This window comes from Phytophthora infestans, genomic scaffold (assembly GCF_000142945.1).
Source record: "Phytophthora infestans T30-4 supercont1.50 genomic scaffold, whole genome shotgun sequence".
Taxonomy (NCBI): domain Eukaryota; phylum Oomycota; class Peronosporomycetes; order Peronosporales; family Peronosporaceae; genus Phytophthora; species Phytophthora infestans.
The window spans coordinates 643,450-662,986 of NW_003303709.1; the positions used below are offsets into that span (position 1 = coordinate 643,450).

The following is a 19,537-nucleotide window of genomic DNA, read 5'->3' on the forward strand; positions in this document are numbered from 1 at the left end:
CTAGCATCAGAGCAATAACAGCAGCAGCATGACGACCGCGCACCGCCCGACTTGGCACGCCGCCGTAGGACAGTCTAACGAGGGTGGATGGCACGCTGGAGGTGCGTACCAACGATGAGAAGTCTACAATGCCATTTTCTGGGTCATTTCGCCGTTGTGGTGCCTGATATGCTCCTGCTCCAGGCAAGCTGAGCGACCAGGTGTCGGCGCGCGACCTGCCGGCCCACAAGCGTCTTAAGATGCGGTATGAACGTGGTGAAGAGGCAATATACTACAGTTAAATATTAAGATTAATTCGGACTGTCGTATGGCTCTGTAGGCAGGTTGGCCAGGGCACAGCGAATGAGGTTGAGCTGCTGGACCTGCGCGAGGAACTGGAGCGCAAGGAAGAGAAATACGAGGTGGAAAAAGGCCGTAAGAAGGACACAGCTCAAGGTACGAGGTAGCAGTTTACTGCAGTAGCTGCTGCAAGGTGTTTATACTCGGTTCTGTTGCATGTTATGATACACAGACAAATTGCGACGGCTGGAGGAGAACAAGAAGATTCTGCTGCTAGGAGACGCTGAGGCGGACGCAAAAGAGTCTCAACTGAAGGAAGTGGCGAGCAAATACAACGACGCCGACGACGGAGCGGGCTCCGAGGCCTCTAGCGACTCCGACAGTGACAGGTTCGCTTTCCAATAATTGAATAATGCTGTATTCTTTTTCATTAACAATTATTGGCATTACCACTAGTGACGATGAAGATGAAGAAGCTGAGTTGATGCGCGAACTGGAGAAAATCAAGCAAGAACGCGAAGAAGAGCGACTACGCAAAGAGGAAGAGGCGCGTAAGACCGTCGAGCTACAGTCACGTGAAGAAATCCTTCAAGGCAACCCTCTGACGCAGCAACAGGCTGCAGGTAGCGCCAAGATGAAGCGCAGATGGAACGACGACGTGGTCTTCAAGAACCAGTCTCGTAATGAACCGGAAGTCAAGAAACGCTTCATCAACGACACAATCCGCAACGACTTCCACCGCCGATTCCTCAACAAGTATATTTCCTAAAAGAGAGATGACCTTCTCGTGGTCTAAGGGACGCGTTGGAAGCAATGGATTAATATTCTTTTGCATGGATTACTCGCTAATGCGTACTGCAGTCTGTGAGTTAACGTACTTTGACGATCATCCCACCCACAAACTTGTGCACCGTCACTTCTTCGCCTGCGTCATTGGTCGCTTGTGCCTTGATGTACTCGCCATCTTGCTGGAGGCCACTCGGGAACTTGATCATGCAGTTGCCAATGGGATTCCCATCCTCAAAGCGTCCGACGTAGGATCCTCCGTCCTTGAAGATCCATTTCCCATTCGTGATAGTGTTATCGGCCCATTCCCCCACAAACAAACTCTTGTCGGCAGCGAACTCGTACGTGCCTTTACCGGAGCGGATGCCGTTCTCGAATCTGCCGCTGAAGATGTCGCCCTTCGTGTACATGAACGAGCCTTCTCCTGTCATTTTATCTGTCTTCCACTCTCCATGGTACACATCTCCGTTGTTGAACGTCATTTTCCCCAGTCCATTCTTACTGCCGCTCTCATACGTCCCTTCGAACGTCGCAAGCACGGACACTAACAAGATATCAGTAAAATGACATTTAAACTCGATACAGTGCTTAGAACCACACACATTCTCCCTCCGGATCGCGCTGGTTCCACGTGTATTTCCCTACACCGTGCTTCAGGAGGTCTGGATTGATTGTCCCTTCGAAAGTGTCCCCATTAGCGTAAGTGATCTTCACTTCGCCCTCGCGACGCAAGTACTTCGCCTCCTCTGGACGGTCGTCCACGTAGGTCACAGAGTATTCCTACGTGAAGCAGAGAAGAGTTAATAACCCTAATATTCTCACTTGCTCTGTGTCATACCGCGTCGTCACTCATGGCTTCGATCAATGCAGTGAAAGGTCTTCCCGCATAGATCGCCGACTACCGAATTTAGATAAACGGATACGCTATGAACAGTCATTCAATGTGCATTTTCTATTCGACGTTGGTTATTGTTTTAGTGAGTTATTCCCTCGAGTAGCGGGTTAAACTGGAGTCCCAGTGCCACACCAAGGACCAACATGTGCGGGAATCCGTTGGCGACGAAGTTTCCTACGATTGCAAGGTACGGAAGATACAGCATCGGATGGTGGTAATCCAGTACATGAAGCAAAGGGATGTTGATATCCTTCCAGAACGCATAGCCACCGTTCACGTTGAGGTAGATAACGTGCTCGCTGCCGGGCACACGCACTTCAAATGGCGTCAAAGCACGGCAGAACGCAGCCAGGAAAGTGGTCAAGGTACAAGAGCCAATGAAGCTCGAGCCGTGCATACCACCGTGACCGGTAGTGATCTGTCCACAAGAATATTATTAGGAAATTGGATATCGGTTCATGTTTGACAGTGACGTACGTATAGACACACGGGTAGAAACCACAGGTGATGGGTTGCGAAGAATGTCTTGGAGAACGAGCGATTCTCCAGATACGTGAGGTATTTCATGGCGCCCGTAATGAACTTGCCGTTAAGAATGAATGAAAGAGTGTCGATGTACCAGAGTAGCTGGTCTCCTGACACTGTCACCATCTGCAGGCAAAAACCCATTATCCGATTAGCATTTTGCAGAGTGGTTTGGAGAAGAGAGCACGTACCGCTACGCCGACTAGGAAGGGTTTGGAGAAATAGAGCGCCATGACCACCAGCACGAGCGATGCATTGCATGCCCACAGCAGCTCATACAAGATGTAGGTGCCTGTTGCGTTGACGAGTTTTCAGCACCTGAAGACGTCGCTACACAGCGATCAAAAATCTGTCCGTACCGTGCTCGTAGAAGCGGGAGATTGCCATCATCACCGTGTAGAGCGCGACGAAGGCCCCTACTTTGCTGTGGCGGATAACAAACACGAAGAAGTCAATTACTGAGCTACTCTCGGCTTTGTCGCTGCTGCCGCAAGGGCACGAACGGGAAGCTGAAGTTCTCGTCCTGTTCGTCAGCAGCAAAATAACCATCCAGCTGGAGCACTAGCCACGACACAGCAGCATAACCCAATACCAGGACGGCGAGAGCACGCGGTAGATCCTTCTGTGAAACTTGCACGGGTACAGGGGGCATAGGGGGCATGCTGGAGGTGGCAACAGGGAAAATAGTGCACCTTGCGATTCTTGCTTTTCGTCATGTACCGGTAGTGATACCGGTACTTAGTTTTTGAAGAAGACACGCCATTTACCCGAACAAGGCGAGCCTTCCGCCATACAAGTGTTGAGTATGCTTTTGCTGACTAGACGCAATACTTTGAGCTGCGACGACGTTCCCCGATTCCGCGTTGCAATTCAGCAGAATGCAGATGATAAGGACTACATTTACCCTTGCTAAGGAGCGAACTGTAGAGGAATGTGAAGAAGTGAATGTCGCTGCCGACGACGGGGCCGTTATGCAGTCGTATCACTGGCGAAAAAGAAATAACCTGCTGTCTTTGAATCGACAGGACGAGTGGCTCGTGGTCACGGACGACTTTATGCACGAATGAACTTGCACCTAACGTCACGTGGAATTTGGAACATCTCAATACCCATCACAGTAGCTGCAGTCTTCTCATAATCTTCTTTGCCTGTATCGTTGTTAGCGCTAGCACCTGACCTATAGAAGGCATATACGAGGTTCCCACGTTGGAGTAGAGTAAATTGCATCGTCTTATGCACCCAATTGGTGGTGCAGATGACGTAAATTAGTCGGAAAGGTGTCGACCAAATCCTTGGATCTTTACAAATCACACAAACCAGTGAAGCCAGTCAAATTGCAGCAGCGTCTCCGGTAAAAGTAAAGTTTCTCCAAAGGCCCAAAATTCCTTAAAACAATACAATTAATCATTATTTCCTGGGCGCATCCACTCTCCATACCTCGCGACATCAGCATTATCACCATCATCACCATCACAGAAACGGCACGAAACTCTGATGCATAGCTTCGTACCATGTAGCACTGAGACCGGCAGCATCCAGTGCAGACCCCCACACCGGGCTGATTGGACGAGCATGCAGTGCCTGTACGATGTCCTCATATTCGCAAATTGATAAATGGTCGAAGGAATCCGATGATGGAATTCCTCCTACCAACATCACGGGACCATTGGCATTGACTGCAGCGACCAGACCTGAAAACCAGGCTCGCAATACAACGCCAGACGCAGCAGCATTTGCTCCCTGTGGAACAGCAGCACCAGCAACTCCCAGACAAGCATGCAATGCTGCATCGTCCGCCCAACTGATCGCAATACCAGGATAGTTTTCATTCCCCACCTCCATCCGCTGCACCTATTCATCCCAAGTTGTGTCACTGCGCGAATCTTTGTCGTCGGAATCGTTCTTCTGTTCCCTTGTTGCGCTTGCGCCTCTTTCTCGCATCAATGCTTTTTTTTCGTTGGCAGTCAAGATCGATCAAGTCAGTGACTCAGACGGTATGAGACTGAAAATATCGGTATCGTGAACTACACATTTTCGTGGGTCTATCTTTTAGTATCGGAAAACCTTTTAGTAGCCCCCCCCCACCATAATAGTATTGTTAAAAAAGGAAATGAGGTCTAAAAAAAATCATGACTGTCTTTTTGTCCAAATATATACATTGAGATATTCCCATACGAAAAGGCCTAATTGACAACTGGAATTAAAGAAAGGACCAAGAGCTATAAATTGATGTATTTGTAAATGCAAGCTACACGTGGCATTATGGATAAACGGTTTACGATAGTACATTACGCTTGGCTTTTAATCAAAAATAATTTAACCCTAAATTTGAATGAATAGTGCGTAAAGCTACATGTACTCAAACTCACGCACTTGGACCTGACCAATTGCACGACAGCTGACCATCAATAGCATGCCTGATATCAAAGCGAGATAACAAGAGTTACAAGCAAAAACATCATTTTTTGCATTAGTAGAAGCGTTATTGTGCTTTGCATGTGAGATTGCCATCCATTTAAGCTTTTTTATTCAGAGTTTGCTGGATAGATATAACCGGCTCTAACAAAACGGACTTGATCTTATTTCGACTTTTTATCTCATAATAACGACCCCAGCCACCAACTAAACTGACATTCAGGTAACGACCAAGAAAAATGCCTGCGGTGAATCGTTTGGGTCCTATCAACGGCGGCCATACTGGGCTGCGTGTAAGTATTAGCTAAGAGGAACTGACGATCGTTCTAATGGTATGAATGTGTATGCGCTTGAGTTAATGTACGTTAGGCCCCCGTGGACGAGCAGCAGGCGAAGTACGTGCCGTCGCTCTCATAAAAGGTTTTCAGTGTGACCTTTTCGTATTCAAAGCTTGATATTGTGTGTATATTTAGGTAAACCCCGGTGAATTAACGTGAAAAACAGCAGCTACGTGAGTGATACCGTCTTGAAGTATGTGGGCATCGCTACTATCAATTTGTTAGCATTTTTGACGCGTTTGACCGTGGTATTTAGCTACACCTGAAAGAAAATAACCGCTCGAGGTGTCCATCCGAAGTTCAAAGGGATTAGGCAGCAGCATGGAGCCGCCGGGAAGCTAGATTTGCCGTGGCCATCAGAAGGCTCTATGAAGTAACATCATTTTGACGTACTTTCGGTCACATAGGCCAACATCTCTGATTGTACTATCTAAAACTACTTTATTGCGCGCAACGCTGACGGCAAGGAAAGAATCAATAAAACGGAACCCACGCGGGGGTAAAACCAAGAACTTCGATTTTATAGTTGGTGATCGGTTTGGTGTACTTCGCGCCAAAATACTTAGTCTTTTGGAGACGCGTCCTTTTCAAAGTCTTTGCCTTGACGACGATAAATATTACTTTCGAGCCAGTAAGGGTGCTCCCCAGCATCGGTACGAGGTCTATGACAGAAGCCAATTTCGTTGCGCTGTTGTCGCAAAGAGTGAAGCGCGTTTCTCGTAAGGATAAAGAAGCTTGGAATGGAGAAGTTTTCGAAAATTTAAGGTTCGAACTTTGTGCTTACTGTCGCGGTCGCGATAACCGTCCTACTATACATCGAGCTACGGCATCAAGAATTCAGCAGGCGACAGTGGCAGTGCAACAGCCCCAGCAGGAGAATGACATTACTCTAGCCCGATTACAATGAACCACTATTTATTGGCCAGCACTGACATATTACACGGATATGATTGTTTATCCAAAACAAAATAATATGAGACTGCGCGAGACATAACGATACTAATCAACCATTTGGAGTTATCGAGATATTCGCGTCTAAAGATCGCCCATGTGTTTTCGCACTTTATCGAGTAGCTGAAAATGTAACGGGCCAGGTATTTACTCCGTTACTTGCTTACACTATAGTGTTGAGGAAGCTCGCAATAGGACGACTGAGTCTTAGGTTTAAGGAAAAATCAACTCTGACTTTATTTTAGGACCAAGGCCACAGCCCTGGCCACTCAAATACACGTCATAGTCCAATTGGCTAATAATGGGTCTGGCTCCCCATATATCAGCCAATGGCATGACAGCATTTCAGCACACGCTAGTCGTGTGCTGATGCACCTACTTTTGTAAAGAAATCTACCTACTTATGTAATGGAGGGGCCCATTACAGAAAAAACAAGCGTCAAAGTTTTTCAGAAATTTGAAGCAGGTGTATCATTCCCGAACAGCGCACTCCAGCCTCGAGAATGCAGTGTCCCGAGACCGCAAGCAACACGACGGCACCCGCTCCTGCCGTCGCTGTTCCAGTGCCGTCCCCTGCTACCCCTGTCCTGGTCAATGCGGGAGAGCACGGCCCCCACCGTGCCACGAAGCAACCAGCCGACACCAGGGCGCACACAAACACGGCCACCGCCGACCTAACAAGTATTGCTCAACCTACTGCTCCTCGTGTCGCTTTGCCCTCCGCTACAGTACCTCAGCAGGAAGGGTTGCCTGCCAGCGATGAAGCAGATGAAGGGAGTGAAGACGAACAGGAGGGCGATGAGGAAGCTGACGACAGTGACGACGAAGATTGATGTGACGACAATGAAGATGAAGAGGAAGACGAGGAGGCAAGCACTGGTGAGAGTGGTGTAAGCGACGCAGCTGAAGAGGAGGAGGGCATAAGTATCAATTTGATTGAGGTGGGTCTGCAACAAACAGTGGCGGGTCTAATTCAGGCCGACAAGTGTGATCGCCGATGTCTTCAGGGAAAAGCCCAAGAACTTGAGTGGCTCGTGTGTTCAATCTCACAGATGACCAGATCAGAGAAGTTGACAAGCCTCTACACGATGCTGGGCGTTCTCATGCAGACGGATACTGTGAAGAGGCACCGAGGAGACGGAAAACGCGAGAAATTTCACTACTACCTGCCACTGGTTGGGAGAGTTTGCCGGCCCATGTTTGCAGAATGTCTCGGGGTAACTCCTTTGACTATCCAGCGATACAAGAAGCGTGTGCGCGAAGGAAACATTGCAGCTAAGGCGCACGGGAACACACTGAACAAGCACGCTTCTGTCATCGATCTCGTGTGGCTGGTGAAGTGGTTTAAAGAGTTCTCTGCGGAGATCGGGGAAGTAGTACCAGTGCGTGTTCGTCTGCAGAAGACGGCGAATGGCACAGTGAAAAAGTACTACAGCTCTGAGATGTACACTTTGCTGCCGCCGACGTTCACGTGGGATGCGATCTATGATGAAATGCACACATACGTGGAGGAAATAAGGATTCGAGTTCGGGAGCCAGCCAAGTCTACTATGAGGCAACTTTTAACGCTGCACTGCCCCAACATTCGCATCCGATCTGGCCGTTCAAACGTGTGTGACTTGTGTTCCATTTACCAGTCGCGAATGCGTGGAGGGGCTACCGCAGAGCAAACGGAGGAGTTGGGCAAGCACACACTGTCTGCTAGGGAAATGAGGTAATTTTGGATCTGGGATATGAGTATCATTTTGTTTTACTAGCAATTTCCAAGGTGGACACTAATATCATTTTATTTTGCTGGTGTATTTGTAGACAGGAATATAACAGGGATAAGGCTCTCGTAAAGACAGCAGAGGGCAAGGACGTCGCAGTAATCGTTATGGATTACTCTCAGAATCTGACTACTCCGTCCGTCACATCTACGCCGTCGCAATGGTACTTCTGCTCGTTGGTCTCTGTCAGTGTGTTTGGGATATACTACGAGAATGAAGGCAAGCAAACGAACTACATCTACGATGAGTCTTTCGGTGGGAAGGGAAGCGAGCAACTCAGCTCCACGCTGCAGCACTTTATCGACAATGTGCTGGTTCCTGCTGGCAAAAAACGATTGGTGATATACGCTGACAACTGCTCTGGCCAGAATAAAAATAACTACGTGATCAAGTTTCTGCTAGCACAAGCCCACATGGAGGTTTTTGAGAGCGTGGATTATAAGTTCTTCGTGAAAGGACACACTAAGAATTCATGTGACCGTGGCTTTGGTCATATTCGCAAGCACCTCGCCCGCACAGACTGCTGGACTTTGGGTCAGATTGTCCGAGAAGTAAAAGAAGCCGCTTCATCCAATGAAACTGTGCACATTTCACGGGACGATGGGTTCTTCAAGAGCTACAAGCCACTACTCACAGAGCTCTACAAAAAAATTGCTTGACGTGCAGCAGTTTCAAATATTTTTAATGGATTCCACGAAACCGGGGGTTGTGATCTGCAAAAAGGGCCCCACCAGCATTGCAGTGGAGAAGGATCTGCGTAGGAAGCTAGATGGCCATCTCACCGAACGCCACAAGGTGACGCGCATGTTCAGCAGCTACCTGGAGACGATATCGCGCCCTCCGCGAAATGCAGAAAAAATCGACCAAATGCATCGCACTATCAGGCCTTACGTCCTAGACGAGTATCAGTCAGATGCAATATACGCAGCTCCAAGTAAGCAGCAAGGGGACAGTGCTAAAGCCGCCAAACAAGCTCGTCGAGAGCACCGAGCGGCAATGGCAGTGACCGCGAAAGAGAACCAAGACAAACGCGGTAGGCAGGATGACGAAGATCAAACGGGAAACACTAAGAAGCGAAAAGCTGCATGCACTGGGGATGCTGTAGTGTAAGTTTGCCAAAATGTCCCGCCTAAATCAAAATGATACTGATGTCCATCACTAAATTTAGGCTTTTTTCCAGATTATACACATGGGTTCACTCGGATTTGATCACACAAATGCGGTTTTAGACACTTTCTACTGCGTTTTAGCCGAAACGAATAGCACCACGCGATTCTACGGGCGATTCTGCCTCAGACACTGCAATAAAAAAAAATGAAAAGTTGGTCATCCACCGAGGTAAGTTTTCCAGAGGCTCACCACTTCGTCAATATCTCGTGTCCGAAGGTGTGCAAGGGCTCAAAACGAAGCCAAGATACATAGGTTTGTGTTGGTGCGCCTAAATCGCGATTCGTACCTAGGTTGATTAGTATACTTATGTTTCACGCGGTCTCATATATGCTTGGCCATTAATGATGATACTAATCTTAAGAGAGGTCGGATAAGTGATGACATTCTTCCATAAAAAGTAAAATGAGTCATTGATTAAGAAAGTCGCTCCTCTACACCGTTCACACTAACTTATTAATAGTCGTAGCTCGCAATTAGTCGCACTTCAGTGACTTCTCAAAGATTTGGTAATATATGTCGAAGATGGAGTATTTGACAACCGAATCTAAGGAAAAAGACCGGTTTTGAGCAGGTCTCATCGGAGCAGTAGTACTGTACCTCCGCTCGGAAAATTAATCACATTTAAAAAAAAAGATTTCGCAGCGCTCTGCCTCGTTCTTTTTCATGATTATAAAGTTTGCGGAGGGCTGCTGATCCTTATGTAAAACAGGTGCATGCCCAGTGGGAACCGTGCTGCCACCTTAGCTGTGCCAAGCAAGACTGCATTCGAGGAGCTTTGACCTTTGAAACGAAATCGACCCGGGCTTAATGTTCAAATTGCTCAAATGCCGGTGTGCTTGTTCCACCACCTGCAGGCGCTCTTGCTCGCCATTTCAGCAGCTAGTTCGTAAAGATTACTGAATCCGTGAGCCACTGCAGAGACGTTTGCCTCGAGCATGCGCTAGACTTGATTCACGACATCAACGCCATCCGCTGTCGTGAATCAAGTTTAGCACGGGCTTCGATCTGTACACCACAAATAGTCAGGGTATGACTAATTAGCGTGAATGGTATTTATATAAAATACATGTATTCTCTATTCAGGCACACGAGTTTTGGATTCCGGTAATGATACCGGTACTTAGTCTATTGCCGGTGACGCCCCTTTGCTGACGCGCCATACTGCTTCAAGTAGCGCTGCAAGTCCATGCTATTAGCGTACGTGGTGGCCTGCGCTACGCCTCGGTGCAGATACAACCGCAACAGTTCGTTCGTGTAGCGTAGTAAGTCGGGCATAGCATTCTGCTCGTCGCCATTGAAGCGTCCAAGCACGTACTTGTCCATCGCCGTTCCTGACGGAGCGCCACTGTTACCTCCCGCAAACCAGTAGGGTGCACCCACACCAATGCGGAGGCGAGCGAAGCGTTCAGAACCTGTGCACTTGATGATATCACGCACGCCGTTCTGACCGCCAGGACCTCCTTTCGCCTTGAAGCGGCACTCGCCGAATGGCAGCGCTACGTCGTCGGTGACCACAAGCAACTCGTCCTGTCGATTCAGAGACAGCGGGTTCTTTTTGAGTCGCCAGCGATGTGACTGCATAAAGGCCCGAACGGCAGTGCCAGAGCAATTCATGTACGTCGTCGGCAGCAGCATCGCGACATTTACTTCTTCATGTGGAACGCCTTCCTTTAAAGTCCGCTCCTTGGCACGCTTCGATGAGCGGTTCACCAAGTCGTCGATAGGGAAACTGTAGTCCTTGTCAGCTGCATTCTGTTGGAATGCAACGCGGAACCGGGCGACGTCGCCGTGGTTGCCTGCTTCATGCTGTAGCTCCAGGTTCTTGCCCTGCAAAACCAATTAATAATGATGAACATCGTAGCTACTGATACGAATGTTTGGCATTCAACCCTCTAAAGGTAGTAGCAGCTACGCACCGTCACTTGTGATGCGTACGTCTCGAGGAAGTGCCTCATTGCAGCAAAACCAATGTTGTGTCTGAACAGCAAAAGTGCAAATACTTACAGTGAATACATAATGCTTCACTTAATGAGAGTGCGCAAGTGGAGCAGAGTGCACACCTTGTGTTTGTATACTTGTTGCCAGGGTTGCCGAGCCCCACGATCAGTTTCCGGACGTGATCGTACTTGGGTGGGGAAGCCGAAGGTGCAGTCTTCTCATTAGCTTCATCGTTGCTTAAGCTAGCGTCTGAGCTGGAGAAGGCAGATATCAGCAGGTTTCCGCGTTGGCGTAGAGGAACTCGCACCGGTAGACGCAGCATCTTGGGGAGTGCAGCAGACGCAAATTGGTCTAAAAAGGTGTGGGTCAAATCCTCGGATCTACACAAATCACAAATTAGTGAAGCCATGAACAGGTCCAAGCTGCGGCAGCGTCTCTCGAGAGCTCCGTAAAGCCCTTTGTAGTATGCACGCTGGAGCTGTATCTTTCGCTTTTGCTTATGGTGTCGCTTTTTCAAAGTCCGGATCCGAGTAAGCGTGACGTGCAGGAGCTACACACCACGTACTTCATGGCGTGGGTTCCTCTGGTCTCCACAGTGACATTGCTCTACAGTGGCAAACTGCTGGGCAAATACGGTCCAAGCCCAGACAACTTTGACAGGAATCTTATGGGTCTGAAGATCACCATGTGGGTGTACGCGTTCGTGGAGCTTGTGCTGGATAAGAACATGGTGATCAAAAGCGGACCGGCGCTGTCTGTAGCCATAATCTTCTGCGTTTGCGATATGTTGCGATTCCAAATAGAAGCTATGCGATTGATCTACGATGATGATGAGCTGGAAGACGAGGTTGATCGACTCGCCAATATGGTTATTGAAGCTCTGGAGGACAGCGACGACGAAACGGCATTCAAGCACGCCGTCCGAGAGGTGATCCAGCGGAACCGTCAGCAGTCAGCTGCTGCAATGCAAGAAAGCGTCAGCGAACCGCAAGACACTACCACTAATTCTCCTTATGAAAAGCATATCCGTACTAAAGGACTCCACAGCAAGGAGGAGGACATCACCGAGTACGGGACGCTCAAGTACCGCGGAGATCCATTATAGTCCAAAATAGTCCAATAAAATGTATTGTTGCAAATCACACAAACTGCCCGCATTCCTGTGGTCAAGATGATGCATCGGCGCGCGCTGGCCAAGACGCTGCGCGAGGCGTCTCCGTTCTTTCTCATCGCTGGGCCATGTGTACTAGAGTCGGAGCCAGTCGTGATGTCCATCGCGGACCGGTACGCGCAGCTACGGCATCATATTACCATGGTGATAAGCGTCTGTGATGACCACTATTTTTCTTGTCTTTTGCAGCTTAGCTTCAGTACAGAAGAACCTGGATATCCCCGTAATCTTCAAAGCTAGTTTTGATAAAGCCAACCGCCAGGATCTCAAGAGCTATCGAGGCCCTGGAATGGAGCGTGGACTGGAAATGTTGCAGCAAGTGAAGGACACAACGGGTCTTCAAGTGCTCACGGACGTACATGAGACCCACCAAGTGGCCCCAGTTGCTGAGGTAGCAGATATTATCCAGATCCCAGCGTTTCTGAGTCGGCAGACGGATCTGCTTGTGGCTGCTGCGAATTCTGGGAGACTGGTGAACCTAAAGAAGGGACAGATGTTGTCGGCGGAGACTATGGTGCGTTGGAGTCCGCCTGTAGAATGTGGATTTGGTGCATTGCATTGACGGGTGCTGATGTGTATTACTGTATGCATAGTTACTAGCCGCCAAGAAGCTTGCAATCACACAGGACGATTCTGGTACAGAGATATTGGTTGAGAATCATTCGTTTGAGGTGGCTAATGTGGAGTATGGCACAGACTTTATTCTAACAGAACGTGGGAGTATGTTTGGCTACGGAGACTTGGTGGTTGATGCCAGAAATCTCCCAAAGTTGCAGCGATCCAATGGGCTTGTTGTTCAGGATGTCACTCACAGGTAAGAACAGCAGGTTAGATTACACAAGATTTAATTTTTGATAATGTTCTGCTGCAAAGTATTCAACGACCAAGTGGTGCGCACGCCGGAGCCACTACAAGTGGCGGTGATCGCGAGTATATCCCGACAATAGCGAGAATGGCTGCAGCTGTTGGTGTTGATGGCTTTTTCTTCGAGACGCATCTTGATCCGACGAAGGCACTCTGTGACGCAGCTACGATGCTTCCAATTGATGAGCTCGAGCCTCTTCTGAAGGAGCTGATCGCGATCTCTCGAGCATCCAAGGCCTTGTCATAGCGGAATCATCATTGAAATATTATGCTACGGATCGCGTAAGCTCTCTTCGACGACCGGCAGTGGGTGGTCTTTCTTCCAAATCTTCCTCATCATGCGGTTGATTTTCCTGTTGAATCGATCAGGTCGAGGCTGCTTCGTTTTAGGGTTTACGGATCGACGTCTAGGTTTTGGTATCTTCGGTTTTCGAGGTAGTCGACAATGCTCATGGTCGCCACCTTTCTGATTTGCTGTAATATCTCCAAGAATTTTGGTTCGTATTCCGATATATTGCTCCATATTGGACATCCGTTTGACCTTCCGCACCATTTCATGTTTGTATTGATCCGCTAAATCCTCGGTAAACGTCCCCTTCCGCACGTCTTCAACTTTAATAGCTGGCAAACTCTGCTCTTCGTTTCTCTCTTGAGAGTGTTCGTATCTTGCATATAGACCGTCAGTTGCCTTGTAAAGTTTGGGAAAGTCAGAACCAGCAAGTTTTCTTGGGATGCTCAGAATACTAATATGATTTCCTTCGGATGAGCTTTCCGGAACAGCTTGAAGCTTTTCGGATTGACACGAGTTGTTCAATTCGTTATGTGCGGCAAATTTTAAACTTGGACTTCGAAGTCTTCGTGGTGCTAATAAACTTGGAGGACCTGGTTGTATGGGCCGCGCTGGTTGATTTTGTACAGGAACCGCGTTTGGGATTGCGCCTGTAGACTTAGAAATAGCCACAAGAATCTTTTTCGCTGCAGTTGATTCTCCTGCGGAATGTGCTAAGTGGTTACTTTCATTCAAAGCCAGAATCTTGAGTTTGTTTTTCTTGGCACTCGCGCTCTTTTGTCGGTCTTCTTGCTTCTTCTTCGACGCTACCAGACCTGCACAACATGCGTCTCCAGTCGTGTGATCTGGATTTCCACACCAGCCACAAAGACACTTCCCGTCTTGCATCATAGCCTTAGTAGAGCTGTAGTAAAACACCACACAGCTTAATAAAATGTGACAGTTGCACTTAGATAATACTTGAAGTATACAATCAAAGCGTACATTGTGAGAATCAATCCTGGGTTTGCCAGAGCTAGCTTTACCCTCGTCTTGCGCCAATTCTCTCGAGCGTCAGCCAGCTTGCGGAATTTACTGAAAGATTCTCGGATGTGATCCAGTGCGTGCATATAAAACAACTCCTTCCAAGTATCTCTCTACGATAAGAAGAAACAAAAAATAGTACGTTATAAGCACATCGCTGACACAAAAGGATGTTGGTACTTGCATCCATAGCGAGAGCTTTCACGTCCGTCACTTTAAAACAAGCCACGGAGATTAGTATTTAAAGAGCATCCTAATGGAGATAAGCACGTACCTGCAAGTAAGTCGGTGCTGCACGTGGGCTTACTGAAAATGACCGGATACTCGGCACAAATGTCGTGGTCTTGATATAAACTAAGCTCGAGCTCTGTACGTCGTCGCTGCTGGTTACAAAGTTTGCCTCCAAGGCCTTGCATCCTTCGTTTTGCGAGGTTACTTTCTAGTTCTGCACAGCGCTGGATGCTCCCGTTCTCGTTTAAAAGTTGAACCATGGGGACGGTTTCCTGGACCAAACCTGCGTAGATGAAGAACACGACGTTGGCTTCGGCCCCAATTCGAGTGAGGTAGCTGTCAGCTGAGTAGTGTACTTGCTTTAAGCGGTTTGAAAGTCTCGTGAGCTCCCCGTGAGGCCAGCCTTCGAAGAAATACATGGTTTCGAGGAACTCGATCTGCGTGAAGTCGAGCTGAGAGGAGTTCGTAACACGGATAAGGCGTTGATAAGCTCCTCGTTTCAGGCAGATAAAGGACGTGGGCTCATCGCACGTAATGGTACACGACCTCCGCGCTGTTGGGTCCATCACAGCCAGCTCACCGAAAGTGCCACCGTCAGTGATATGCTTTATAAACGCGCCGTATTGATCTGGTTTCAGCCTCACGTCTTCTTCATCTGTTGACAAAGTATTGGCGTTGTTGTCGTCTTCGGGTACAAACTTTGGTTTGGGTTTCGCGTTGATGAAGAGAGACACGGAGCCCGATATGATAATGTAGAAGGTGTCGCCATAGTCACCTTGATAGCACACTACACCGTGAGGTGGCAATTCCAACAACGTCATCTCCCGACAAATAGTTTTACAGATAATCTCTTGAGCACCTTGGAAGATCTTGTTCGTGCTGCCATTTTTGAGCACCCACTCGTACAGCGTGTCGATCTCGTGGGCGTCACGGACTTCCGGGGCTCTCTCTAAAATACGGTAAATCTCCTTCACTTCTTGCTGGCGTTGGCGTTGAGCGTCCGTCTCCAAGTGCGACTGAACTTGCTCTTGTAGTTGGCACAGGAACGAATTCTTCCGTAGTGTAGGAAACCGTTTGAGTCCATGAGCCTTCCCTAGTGGTAAAGGCGACTTGGCACCGTCAGTGGGGGGAAGGAAAGATACTTGCATAGCAGGATCTTCAATAATATTTTCGAGATGGGAACTCCTGTAACAAGTCCCTAAATAAAAACAAGTTTCAAATGTAATCCAGAAAATACCGTTGATAACCAACGTTAGCAGTACCAGTTAGTAACTTCAAGCACATTGTGACTTTGTATTACCACTTGAGTCGACGGAGCTCTGCGCTGCGCCGAGCCGAACCAAAATTTGTCAGCAATAAACTGCATAGCAAAATCTACAGGATCTTCTTTCGTAGCACTTCGTTGGCGGCTTCCTCTTCCGCGGTCACGTCGCTACGGTGGATGAGGTATCGAAAGTGCTGGGCCGAGCGGATCTCCATCTCGAAGGACATGAGGAACTTCTTGTCCACAGGGTCGATCAGGTGCAGAATACGGTACTGCTGGTCGCGGTTGGCCTCGAACCACGTGTCGCAGCGGTCGAAGAACAGCACGTTGTTCCATTGCATGGACTCCTTGGAAGCCTTGTCGTAGAACTCCTTGAAGCGGTCAATGTGGATGCACACGTGGTGGCCATCGTACTCGCCCTTGCTGTCCTTCTGGGACTCCTGCTCGTCAAAGACGATCGCTTGCAAGGGACCACAGAACACCGTCGTGCAGTAGAGCTCCACATTGCCTTCCTTCTTAGTGACCACGGTCTTGGCACCCAAGTAGTACTCGAAGAAGCGGGAAATCCCTTGAGCGATACCCGGACGACACGGGTACACCAGGAACGGGAGACCCTGAGCCACACCGGGAACATCGTCCGTAACGGGCAGTGTCTTACCTAGCGACAGGTTAATCGAGTTGTAATTACGCGGCGTGACATTGAGACGCAGCTCGTTACCGTACGGGTCGTTCACCTTAAGGTGGTCGTACTTAGTCGCGTCGAACATCTCGTGCCATTTCTCCTGCGGGTAGTCGATAGTGGTCTCTCCGCCGCGGTTAATGCGCTCGAAAGCGAACTTGGTGCCCTTAAGCTCGTCAGCAATAGACTCGAGGCTCTTCTCGATAGCGTCCAGGTCAGGCACGTAGAGGTAGATAGTGGCATTGATGCACTCGCTCTTGGGCTGGCTCGTGAACAGGTGGAACTGGTGCCGACCGGCATAATTCGCCCAGAAGTGGTAGGCCAGACGAGGATCGCGCGAGCACTGCAGGCCGCGCATGTAGAAAATGTAAACGGGGGACTCCTCCGTACACTTCTCCGTGTTGGACAGGTTGATATGCTCAAGGAACTTGAGGTTGCCCGCGTCCTCGAAGGCCTTGATCACCTCCTCTTTGCTCCACGTTACCTCGCTCATGTTTCTTGGACGAGTGTGTCGGATTACCGTCAATTGTGGAATGATTCTGCAAATGTGTGGCTCCAGTGAATGGCTACATTGAAAAATCTGACAAGCGACCAATCGCAGCACCGCATTTCGACAACGCATCCGTCGGTGTGGCGCACCCAAAAACACGCAGACGAAATATTTAAGACAACACCTTCTCAAACTAAGTACGACCATCACTCTGGGTTGAAGTGAAGGGACGGGCAACGGTTTCCGCACTCGCCAAGATCCCGCGCCGATGGAGCCCAAGTCCGGCAAGCTGCACAAGGTACTGTGCCTTCATGACAAAGCTTTGTGCCCTCCATTGTGCGAACGTGTGTTCCCTTATGCCACCGCAGCTTGGATTGGGCTTGTTTGGTCCCAAATGGACCGAGAAGTGGGTACATCTGGACGGCACGTTGCTCAAATGCTTCCCCATGGCTGTAGAGCAGCAAGTTTTCTCACTCGGCAGCTCGCGTCAGAGCAGCTCGTATGAGCTCACAGACTACAAGCTCGCAGTGGCGGACGAGGTCCGTATATCCCAATACCAAAACAAAAGAGCGTTGAAGTCACATTCTGCGCTTTGATGTAGAAAAAAGTGAACCGCAAGTTTGCCTTCCAACTAGAGACTATAGCGAAGGTAAGTGTTGCAGTATACTGTGTATAATGAGCGGGGCACGACTGAGGAGTATGTGAAGTCGTCGAAGCCAGTGACGTTTGCGTGCTCGTCCGAGAAGGAATTGGCGGAGTGGCGATTCGCACTTACAGTACGTCTGTGTTCTCTACGATGCAAGATGGAGGTATTGAGTATATGTTATCTACATCTTTAGACGCGACTATGTCTTCCATCTGATGCTCCAGTTTCTCCGGTGTAATGATCCTCATCGAACCTTGAGGATGAGAAAGCAGAAATTCACGTCATGTTTGTGTCATCCTAGAATCTCTGAGAAAATTCGTCGGGCGGCAGAAGCCTTCTCTGAGGTAAATTCATTTTATTGAGCTGGAATCACTACTATACAATGTATTGATGTGACATCATTGAAATGGCTGCAGATTGATCCGCGGAACACAGGGAAAATCGATTCAGGAAAGCTCCGTGGTCTTCTTCGAACTATATCCTTTCACACCAGACGATGACGCGTACATGTTTGAACTCTAGATACTATGTGTGGCTCCTTACATCGAAGTTGTTTTGATTTTTCCACATAGGTTGGGAGGGAAAGGACTCGGAGCTTGCACTGATGCAACAACAACTTGATCTCGGTCGCCATGGAGTAATTACTCGAACGAGACTGTTGACCTGGCTTCAGAGTTACTATTGCGCACAAGAAGTGATGAACCGAGTAAAAGCGGAGCGTACTAACAACCAGATTGCTGTCGAAGTAAGCAAACCACCAGAACTGACCGAGAGAACTTCGTCTCGTAGCTCAAGTGCTCGTGTCGCGGCATCAAAACTCTTGATTTGCCAAGTAAAAACGGATTGGGATCAAAGATACAACGATCTCCTGTCTAAAGGCGTATCCACCGATGTGTTAACTACCGGATCTGAGATATCAGGTATTCTAGCGGAGTTTCGCCAAGCTGCCGAGGTAATAGTGAGTGAAATTGTAGCGGAGATGACTTTAGAGGACGCGCACAAGACGTTGCAGCCTCAGAGTCTTGATGATGACGAGGTTTTCGCGACGGATGGCGTTCAGCAGTATAGCGCTCTGCTTCGTGTGATGCTAAAGTTCCAACGGGACGGGTTACTGGTTTACTTGTGCTCTAGCAGCTCATCAAGTGGTGCGGCACGTGAAAAGAAGCAAAATACAGCATCCATAGCAATATTCCATAGAATGGTCGGCCATCAAGTTCGTGCTGCGAGGACAATACATGAAGCCATCGAGGAAACTAAGAACGATCCACAAGCCAGGCGAGCAAACCATCTTCGTCGATTCTGGCACGCTTAGGAGATGACGGTCCATCACTTCCACGCTCCACATCTTCATCGTCACCATTCCCAAGTAGAAGTAATGGCTCACGAGGGCGCGTAGATCGTTCCGTTTCAGGATGGAAGATCATCCGGTCCTCATGGAACGATGGAGGCTGCGAATGGAACGTTGCCAAATCCAACCCATTTAACCTGGGTTCCTCCGGCGCGGGTAGCTGCTGTATTTCTGCGTTCCGTTCCGGTTCAAGGTCGTCCATCTCAATGTCTTGAGCAGGCTCCTCTGCTTCTTCCATCGGTTCATCCTGAGCAGGCTTACGTTCCACTCCCGATATTGGAACGATCGTATCATCGTTCCTCGTCACATGGATGACCGTTCCTGAAGCTGGCGACTGCGTGTCATAGATTCCGCCCACCTCACGCTCGTCCAGCTTGACCGACCGTGTCACCTTGACCTTCGACGCATCCATGTCGTACACACGATATCCTTTCACGTTCTCAGCGTACCCGAGGAACGTGCACTG

The 19,537-nt window shown here is 48.8% G+C and overlaps 9 protein-coding genes across 9 annotated transcripts; 4 read left to right on the plus strand and 5 right to left on the minus strand.

Annotated features, from left to right (window-relative positions):
- Nucleotides 1-28: 28 nt before the first annotated feature.
- On the plus strand, nt 29-1,048 carry PITG_17166 (uncharacterized protein; the record flags this gene model as incomplete). The annotated part of the gene is made up of 5 exons (XM_002897014.1): nt 29-101; nt 184-244; nt 320-435; nt 512-668; nt 736-1,048. The coding sequence occupies 5 exons, from the start codon at nt 29-31 to the stop codon at nt 1,046-1,048; spliced, it is 720 nt and encodes a 239-aa protein (XP_002897060.1).
- Nucleotides 1,049-1,148: 100 nt separating this feature from the next.
- PITG_17167 (uncharacterized protein) lies at nt 1,149-1,950 on the minus strand (the record flags this gene model as incomplete). Its single annotated transcript, XM_002897015.1, has 2 exons — nt 1,149-1,609; nt 1,668-1,950. The coding sequence occupies one exon, from the start codon at nt 1,545-1,547 to the stop codon at nt 1,149-1,151; it is 399 nt and encodes a 132-aa protein (XP_002897061.1).
- A 52-nt stretch (nt 1,951-2,002) lies between these two features.
- On the minus strand, nt 2,003-3,147 carry PITG_17168 (uncharacterized protein; the record flags this gene model as incomplete). The annotated part of the gene is made up of 5 exons (XM_002897016.1): nt 2,003-2,378; nt 2,438-2,611; nt 2,677-2,777; nt 2,845-2,909; nt 2,989-3,147. 5 exons carry the CDS (start codon nt 3,135-3,137, stop codon nt 2,040-2,042), a joined length of 828 nt encoding a protein of 275 aa, XP_002897062.1.
- Nucleotides 3,148-10,180: 7,033 nt separating this feature from the next.
- Nucleotides 10,181-11,388, minus strand: PITG_17170 (peptidyl-tRNA hydrolase, putative; the record flags this gene model as incomplete). Its single annotated transcript, XM_002897017.1, has 3 exons — nt 10,181-10,955; nt 11,045-11,105; nt 11,189-11,388. The coding sequence occupies 3 exons, from the start codon at nt 11,386-11,388 to the stop codon at nt 10,254-10,256; spliced, it is 963 nt and encodes a 320-aa protein (XP_002897063.1).
- A 177-nt stretch (nt 11,389-11,565) lies between these two features.
- PITG_17171 (uncharacterized protein) lies at nt 11,566-12,071 on the plus strand (the record flags this gene model as incomplete). Its single annotated transcript, XM_002897018.1, has 2 exons — nt 11,566-12,017; nt 12,059-12,071. 2 exons carry the CDS (start codon nt 11,566-11,568, stop codon nt 12,069-12,071), a joined length of 465 nt encoding a protein of 154 aa, XP_002897064.1.
- A 166-nt stretch (nt 12,072-12,237) lies between these two features.
- PITG_17172 (2-dehydro-3-deoxyphosphooctonate aldolase) lies at nt 12,238-13,532 on the plus strand (the record flags this gene model as incomplete). Its single annotated transcript, XM_002897019.1, has 5 exons — nt 12,238-12,350; nt 12,427-12,751; nt 12,831-12,873; nt 12,934-13,051; nt 13,111-13,532. The coding sequence occupies 5 exons, from the start codon at nt 12,238-12,240 to the stop codon at nt 13,346-13,348; spliced, it is 837 nt and encodes a 278-aa protein (XP_002897065.1).
- Nucleotides 13,373-15,792, minus strand: PITG_17173 (uncharacterized protein; the record flags this gene model as incomplete). Its single annotated transcript, XM_002897020.1, has 5 exons — nt 13,373-13,826; nt 13,905-14,001; nt 14,116-14,294; nt 14,375-14,522; nt 14,688-15,792. The coding sequence occupies 5 exons, from the start codon at nt 15,790-15,792 to the stop codon at nt 13,373-13,375; spliced, it is 1,983 nt and encodes a 660-aa protein (XP_002897066.1).
- Nucleotides 15,793-15,917: 125 nt separating this feature from the next.
- On the minus strand, nt 15,918-17,080 carry PITG_17174 (uncharacterized protein; the record flags this gene model as incomplete). Its single annotated transcript, XM_002897021.1, has 1 exon — nt 15,918-17,080. The coding sequence occupies one exon, from the start codon at nt 17,078-17,080 to the stop codon at nt 16,019-16,021; it is 1,062 nt and encodes a 353-aa protein (XP_002897067.1).
- A 265-nt stretch (nt 17,081-17,345) lies between these two features.
- Nucleotides 17,346-17,961, plus strand: PITG_17175 (uncharacterized protein; the record flags this gene model as incomplete). Its single annotated transcript, XM_002897022.1, has 5 exons — nt 17,346-17,375; nt 17,446-17,616; nt 17,679-17,726; nt 17,785-17,853; nt 17,917-17,961. 5 exons carry the CDS (start codon nt 17,346-17,348, stop codon nt 17,959-17,961), a joined length of 363 nt encoding a protein of 120 aa, XP_002897068.1.
- Between the last annotated feature and the right edge of the window lie 1,576 nt (nt 17,962-19,537).